Here is an 8,462-nt window from a genome sequence, read left to right as displayed (position 1 = left end):
AATCTAGGTTACTAACAAATATATCTTCTTCTCCATTGATTATGCATCCTTGTTCAGGATATTGCACAAGTTGGACTTATCCTTGCTCCACAAACCATTGTAAAGTTTCCTTGTAAGCTTTACTGTGTTCTAAGAGGAACTATGGCTTAAGTAGATGCCTCTTAAGTGCATCTATGGGAGTTCTCTTTTGTAGAACCAACTCTTGCTTAGTGATAGGGTTCTGGTGAACTAGCATGATAATCAAATCTTTCATTTATCTTGTATGAAGGTGGCAATTCTCCTTTGGGAGGGGTGAGTTGCTTGATTTCCACAAGCGACGCGCTAACTAGATATTGCAATAGTTGACTGCGTGACATGGGAAGTGGATCGAACTTCCTTGTAGGTCCTCTATTTAACCATTGTAGTTTTGGTACAGGTTTCCTAACCCTTTGGTGTATCTCAGTATTGGTTTCTCCTCCTTCCTTGCTTGGGAAACTCGGAGTGGACACCTTCGAATTATAGCATCTAGCATGTGCCCCTTGAACTTTGTCATTTTAAATATCAACCTCAACCTCTTCTCCTATGATCTTTGAGTCAGAAAATCTTGAAATGGTGTTATCCATCCTTTATTTGTGGTATTGTCCGTGTATAGTATCCACGAACATATCCATAAGCCCTTTTAGTGGAGGTTGTACGCGTTCATCCATGCTCACATGTGGTAGACCCACATTACCATCTATCTTAGGAGAATTGACGATCAGAATATGTGTCGTGCTAGATGTCCCTTCCTTCTGTGGAGGAGGGACCAACTCTCTTTGAGAAGCTTCACCTTTCTCGAAGAATTGTGTGACTTTCTTAGAGGACGATACACATGCCTCTAGATAACGAGATCTATCTTTAGGCGGTCAAACACCGGGAAGATATCCCAGTAGGGGATTATCGTCATTTGGCCAGTCGTTAATTCGAGCTTGAAGTTCTTTGGCCAAGATCTCAATGGTCCTTTCTTGTTTTTCCAAGATATCTTTTATGAGGCTTATCATTTGGGTCATACCGCCCATGATTTCATCCATGCTACCCTTCATATGGTCAATATCTTTTTGGAGAGCAGTCTGGTTTTGTTCGATCTGTTCCATCATCCTTTGTTTGGTATGGAGGTCGGTTCATCTTTCCCAATGGTGTTACTAGAGATATTTTATAAAAAGGTTTTCAATGGTATGATTATGGTATGCATGCCATGAATGTATGCTTATGATTATGTTATGTCTTATCCACATAGAATTATGTACATATATTTTTTATATGTTTTTTCGTAGGTTATATGAGTATCGTAAGAAGATGAATATTTAGAGATAGAGAATTTTTATGATGATACGCTAAGGGAACATTCTCCTTTCCAAATTTACTTTTTAACCCATTTTCTTTTCGTGAGAGTTTCTTCGTGTGTAGAGGTACACCTTAAGAATAACTCTTTGATGGCTATCCTTTTGAGACATTCTCTTTGTTATGAGTCACAACTCTCTCATAGATCAGGGCATGACTGTTTTTTCATAAGTTAACCGTTGAGTATTATATTCCAAACCTTCCCTTTCCTATTGGGAAACCTCTAGGGTTGCCCTAAGTCTTTATATCTCTTCCAAGGATAAAAGAACTGGATCGGGAATGTCAGGCTTATACTTAGGATCAACAGTAAGTGGCAGTTGGTTGATTTTAGCCCTTATTAGGACACCTAGAGTGTAGGGTTCCCTTAATCATCTTCATTTTTATCACATCTAGAAGGACATTGCTGATGCGAAGATTACAAAGGGTCTATCTTCTACTCATCCTTAAGACACTCACCAAAACCTTTTTATTTATTTTTTATATTATTTTACTCGTGGATAAGACATAAAAAACAAATGCAAATGAATGATAAATGATGAATGATGAATGATGCAAATATTCTATGATAAAAAACATATAGCAATCCTAGGTTCATAGGTTCAGTATAACGGCATAGGGAGTCTACCCTTCCTGAAAGGTGGTTCTAAAGGTCTCAAGGGGCCCTTCATATCCTCCAAAACTTTTTGTTTCTTTGGATTTTTAGAAGGAATCTTTTGTCCATGAGGTTTGAATTTTAGGGGTAGGTTCCCAGAGAGATCAGCTAAATTCAAAGTCCTACCCTCGACAAAGTCTAGCCTCGTCTCGGATATTCCTCGGAATTTTACCCACTCTGAGTGGAATTGTCATTATGACTCGTAGGCGATGCAAGTCTCCTTTGGTCTAACGATAATTTCCACACTTAGGTTTTATATATTTATATATATATAATTTGCCAAATAAAAATAAACCACAAAACAAAAAACCTAAACCAAATAGACATGCCCCAGTACTCCTAGCTCACCAAGAAGATCTGCAAAGTCCATCAACCTTGGAATCCCAGGCTTGGTTTGCTGATTCGGGTGCCTCCCATCACCTTACTCCTAGTAGTTCATGTCTTCAGCACACACAAAAATACACAGGATCTAATACTGTTGTGATAGGTAATGGTCAAGGACTAAACATTAAGTCTATAGGGTCAATCAATATCAAGTCAACTATAGAACCTGAAACCACTTTAACCCTAAATCAATTACTTCATGTACCTAACATAACCATAAACCTCATGTATGTGTCTAAATTTGCCAAAGACAATAATGTTTTCTTTGAATTTCATTCTAATAATTGCTTTGTCAAATCTCAGGAATCTAAAGAAGTTCTTTTAAAAGGATTCCTGGATAATAGTGGGCTCTATTGTTTCTCAACTCTGTCAGTGGACTCATCCTCTCATCCAGCTGCTAATACTGTTAGTGTGTTAGCTAAAGCTTCACCTTTACATAAATTCAAGTACTTGTTTTAATAAGTTTTCCATATGGCATAATAGACTAGGTCATACAAATGTTGTATCTCTTAAATAAGTGTTGAAACTGTGTAACATTTCCATATCGAATAAAGAGTGTATTGATTTTTGCAATTCTTGTAGCATTGGCAAATCACATAGATTACATTCTCCTCTTTCTCAAACAAATTACACCACTCCTTTTGAGCTCATTCATAATGATCTTTGGGGACCATCCCCTAATCTATCTAGTCAGGGATACTCTTACTATATAGCTATAGTTGACACTTTCACTAAATATACCTGGCTATACTTTCTAAAACAAAAGTTTGATGCCTTAGGTGTCTTCAAACAGTTTGTTACATATGTTCAAACATAGTTTAAAACTAATCTTAAAGCTGTGCAGTCTGACTTTGGAGGTGAGTTTAGGCCCTTCACTAAATATTTAAATGATTTAGGCATAGTTCACAGGCTCACATGCCCTCACACATCTCATTAGAATGGGACTGTGGAGAGAAAACACAGAAGCATAGTTGAAATGGGTCTTACCTTATTAGCTCATGCTCACATGCCGATAGAATATTGGGATCACAGTTTTTCGTCAACTGTTTATTTGCTTAACAGACGTCCCACTTCCAATTTCCCACAGTTCAACTCACCATATCAGGCCATCTTTAATCAAATGCCTGACTATCAAAGCATTAGAACATTTGGGTGCTCCTGCTTTCCCCATCTAAGACCCTACCACAAAAACAAACTTCAACTTAGAAGCTCTGAGTGTACATACTTAGGCATATCTCCACATCATAAAGGCCATAAGTGCTTAAGTAGAGATGGCAAAGTCTACATATCCAAAGATGTAGTATTCAATGAAAACAAAATCCCTTTTTATGAGGCTGTGGGAGAATCTGTCAAATTGAGGTTATGATTAACTCAGACTTCTCCCTTTTACCCAAAGTGTTGCAACTACAAGTCACTGCAGGACAAAGACCTAACAGTGTGTCACCACATACTAACTTTATTGAAAATGTCCAATTTGTGCCCTCTTGTCTACAACCTGACAGCCAGCATAGACAAGTCACCATCAGTAAAAACACAACACCTGTCATCACTCAACAGGTCTGGTCTGAGTCTGAACATCAAGGATCAGAAACACCAAATATACCCCATCACATTTCCTTAAGTCTCTCACCGGGTGGTACAAACACATCTAGTTCCTCAAGTCAAAGGGATGCACCTGAAATAATTACCAGTACCACAAATGCTACTGCCTCAGAAAACTCTCTTTCTCCATCTATTCATAACACTACTCCTGAAACCACACTAGTGACAAATACACGTCCTATGGTCACTAGAGGTAAAACAGGAAATTTAAAACTAAAGGTCTTTCTAGCTCACACTGAACCTACCACAGTAAAACAAGCTTTAGCTCATCCACACTGGTTTGAATCCATGAAACAGGAATACAATGCTCTCATGTCTAACAACACTTGGTCTCTCACTTCTCTTCCATCCCACAGAAAAGCCATATGCTGCAAGTGGGTATTCAGAGCCAAAGAAAACTCTGATGGTTCATTAGATAAATATAAAGCTAGATTGGTTGCCAAGGGTTTCAAAACCGGCTACCATAAAGGTTCTATTAACCTTAGCTTTGACTTACAATTAAGAAGTGCAACAAATAGACATCAATAATGCCTTTTTGAATGGAAGCCTTGCAGAAGAAGTCTACATGATTCAACCTCCAGGCTTTGAAAGTGATAACAATTCTCTAGTTTGTAAGTTGAACAAGGCTTTATATGGGTTGAAACAGGCACCCAGGTCATGGTATGAAAAGCTCCACAAGACATTGTTTCATTTTTGGTTCAAAGCTAGCAGATGTGATCATTCCTTGTTTACCTACAATCATCAACGTATCACTTTATATGCTTTAGTATATGTGGATGACATTCTGATTACAGGCTCATCTTCAATGTTGATTCACAAGTTAATTTCCATGCTACATGACTAGTTTGCTCTCAAGAAACTTGGGAAACCTGAGTATTTTCTTGGTGTTGAAGTTAAATATCAGCAAGATGGTTCTGCTATCCTCACACAAACAAAATATATTAGGGATCTGCTAAGCAAAGTCAACATGGACACAACCAATGGAGTTGCAGCCCCCATGTTTAGTCATTGTAAGCTAAGTAAGTTTGGCACAGATAATATGCAAGATCCCTTACTTTACAAGTCAGTTGTAGGTGCACTACAGTGTATCACACTAACTAGACCTGACATAGCTTATTGTGTGAACAAGGCCTGTCAATTCATGGCCAATCCTCTTGACATGCATTGGTGTGTTGTTAAAAGAATCCTCAGGTATCACAGTGGGACTGCCACCTATGGACTGAAGTTAGCACCTGCCGATCCAGCTCATGATCTATCTATTAGGGCCTACAGTGATTCAGATTGAGCAAATGATCCAGATGACAAGAGGTCTACTTCTGGTACTTGCATCTTTATAGGACCAAATTTGATTTCATGGAGTTCAAAGAAACAAACTCTGGTAGCCATGTCAAGTGCAGAGGCTGAATACAGAGCCCTAGCCCACACTACCACTGAACTTCTGTGGCTGTAATCACTTCTAGCTGAACTCAGAGTCAAATGCCTTTCTCCAGTGCTACTATGTGACAATCTAAGTGTTGTACTACTGTCACACAACCCTATTTTACATGCAAGAACCAAACATATAAAGTTGGATCTACATTTTTTCTGAGAAAGAGTTATGGAAAACAAACTCAAAATCCAACATGTCCCAGCTTGTGCTCAACTAGCAAATATTATGACAAAACCACTTGCCAGTGCAGCTTTTCAAGATTTAAGGAGCAAACTCAAAGTTGTTCTTCTGCCACAACACTGAGCTTGAGGGGGCATATTAGTGTATCTCATTGTATTGGGCCTAAGACTAGTGGGCTTTGGTTGTGTAATGGGCTTAGGTATCTCCTCTTTCTGTTCTATATAATGTTGTAATAAGATAGAATAGTAGTTATGTTGTTGATTCATTCAACTGTATTGTAATAGAATCATAATCTTCTTCAAGATTGTAGAATGAAGAAAATGTGCAGAGCACAATTCTACTCTAATACAAGGATTACCTGTCTTTTTATAGAGAAATTCACACTCCTAAAGTGGCATATATTATGTCAAATCGTGGCCAAAACATGGAGAAATTAGGGTTGATTGCAGTAGAAAACGCAAAAAAAAATCTAGACTAAGCGTCATGAAAGACGTCAAGGAGCATGACACCCTGACCGCCATGACATGCTGAATCTGTAAATTAATGATGAAGAAGTTGCTTTTGATGCAAGTTCAGAGGAAGGAGGAAAAGTTTCATAAGTGATTAAACAAAATACCCAAAAGGATCAACTTGAGGCAAGCAAAGAAGTTCTTAGGAAAGATGAAAGGCAAGAAGTTGAGATTAGCATTAAAGATGTTCCATCATATGTCATAGACAATTTGACCCAGGATGATGTTGTGCCAAACGTCTCAAACATAAATGAAAATCTTGAAGCTGCAAATGTCTGGAATAATGTCAATGACAAGATCATTGACAATATTTATAATGTTGTTCCTACTATAAATATTATTGAAACCACAACAAAATCTGCAAAAAGATTCAAGAAAAGTGCTAAGAAAAAAGTAATATGTATTGCAACCCAAAAACTCTATCAAATTGTCAATTACACCTAGTAAGAAGAGAAAAAATTTAAGAAGAAGAAATTTGTATAGAAAGCTTTGTCATTAATTGTATAATTTGTAATAGTGTCATGTATTCATTTATAAGATACTCAAAGGGCTACATTTAAACTTGATCCTTTGAGATGACAAATATATCTAGCTCGGATCAACTCTTTGTGTTTGAGCAATCTAAGATATATGTTATTTGAGTTAAGATATATCTTAGTGTTGTTTATAATCAGTTTGATTATAGAGAAAATCTCTCGGTGTGAGAAAACTCAAAATAACTCCCAGTGAAAAGACTTAAACTTATTGTAAACTTTCTTTAAAAAAAATTAATCGGTCAATATCATTAAAATCCCTTTTTGTTGAGTTTTTTATCATCTTCATTATTATTTATTCATATATTGATTTGTTATTAGCTTGTTTCATTTACTTAATGACTAACCCAAGATTTCCCAACATAAGATGATTCTTTACTTGATTCATAGCAACTGCACTCCTTCATTTAATGAATCAAAGCCAATGGTTCCATCATTAACCTTAAGTGAAGTTAAAGCACTCATGATTTCATAACCCTTTCACAACCTATTTGTGTCTCAAAACTTGCACTCAACTTTCACAACCCTTTCATTCGTTGTTTCATAATCAATGTATATGAGATAAATCTTTTTTTTTTATAAATAAATTCAATTGTTAATATTCAAGACTAATGGTAGTGCAAATTTGAAGTATTGAAAGCAGTAAAGCACACACAGTAGACTCTTTATTCAGTCAAACATCAATACATAAAAGATGTGAAAAATACACAATAATGAACAATGATTCTATCTTCACATTCATAAAAAAAAAACACAAAAATCATATCATCATATAAATAAAATTTTGGACTAAATTCGTCATCATCAATTCCATAAACACCATCGAAGACATGATGATTATTAATCATATCCATCCCAACCTACTCATCATTTCAACTTCATCAATATCAGACACTGTTGGTGGTGGTGGCGGTGGCGGTGGTGGTAGTAGTGGCAGAGGTGGATCCACCTGGAGTTGTTCTTGGCTTTGAGCGGTGGCAACTTGATTTTCATTTTGATTTTGATGATTATTATTGTTGCTATCAATTGATTCTATCCTTCTGCCAATCTCCCTCAGATTCTTATCAATCATCCATGTAAGATCATTCAAACCAGCCACCGAACTGTCGTTCGGCACGATCCCCCCAGCATTGAGACATTGAAACATGAGCATCGTTGTCTCATTTTCTTTGTTGTCCCTCAATTGCTTTCTAAGTTGCTTTTCAGCCTTCTCAACCCTTTGTTTCAGAAAACTCTCCTGAGTCACCATCTTTTTTCTTTGATCAAACTCTGGCGTTGTCAGGAATTTCGAAAGCACATCTTGTACCCCGGACGACGATGGCCAGATCTCAGGTTGAGGATCGTATGGGCCAAAAATGATAGCACAAGCATCGATATCGCAAAGGGTTGTTAGTTCATCAACCTTCTTCAGTAAACTATTCTTCCTATTCTTGTATGCTAATTTTCTTGCGGTATCCTTCTCAATGAAAGCTAGCTTCAGCTTTTTTCTAGTCATGGTTTTGACAGGAATACGATGAAAATCGACAGAAAAAATGAAGAAAAGAGGATGATTGTGATTTTTGTTTTCCGAAAAATGTAATGTATTTATACACCATATGCCATATACGTACATGGTTAGATGCATGCGTCTTTATCTTCCAAATGGCAATTTTTTCCAACGGTAAAATGCGATTTTATGACATTTAATTTTTAACATTTTTACAAACATGTTTCTAGAATCTAAATCTCTAGATTCATGTACGTAGATATATAATATCTTTTGATATTTCATACTATATTTATTTACGCTGGGACCCAGAGAATATCCGCATCAT

General features: G+C 36.8%; 1 protein-coding gene across 1 annotated transcript; it reads right to left on the bottom strand.

Moving 5' to 3' along the window:
• Nucleotides 1-7,385: 7,385 nt before the first annotated feature.
• LOC131656332 (agamous-like MADS-box protein AGL80) lies at nt 7,386-8,144 on the bottom strand. The gene has a single exon (XM_058926067.1). The coding sequence runs from the start codon at nt 8,141-8,143 to the stop codon at nt 7,493-7,495; it is 651 nt and encodes a 216-aa protein (XP_058782050.1). The 5' UTR covers nt 8,144; the 3' UTR covers nt 7,386-7,492.
• Between the last annotated feature and the right edge of the window lie 318 nt (nt 8,145-8,462).

The sequence above is a fragment of the Vicia villosa genome, linkage group LG3 (assembly GCF_029867415.1).
Source record: "Vicia villosa cultivar HV-30 ecotype Madison, WI linkage group LG3, Vvil1.0, whole genome shotgun sequence".
NCBI lineage: Eukaryota > Viridiplantae > Streptophyta > Magnoliopsida > Fabales > Fabaceae > Vicia > Vicia villosa.
Note: the sequence above shows the minus strand (reverse complement) of the source record. Positions and strands in the feature narration are given on the sequence as shown.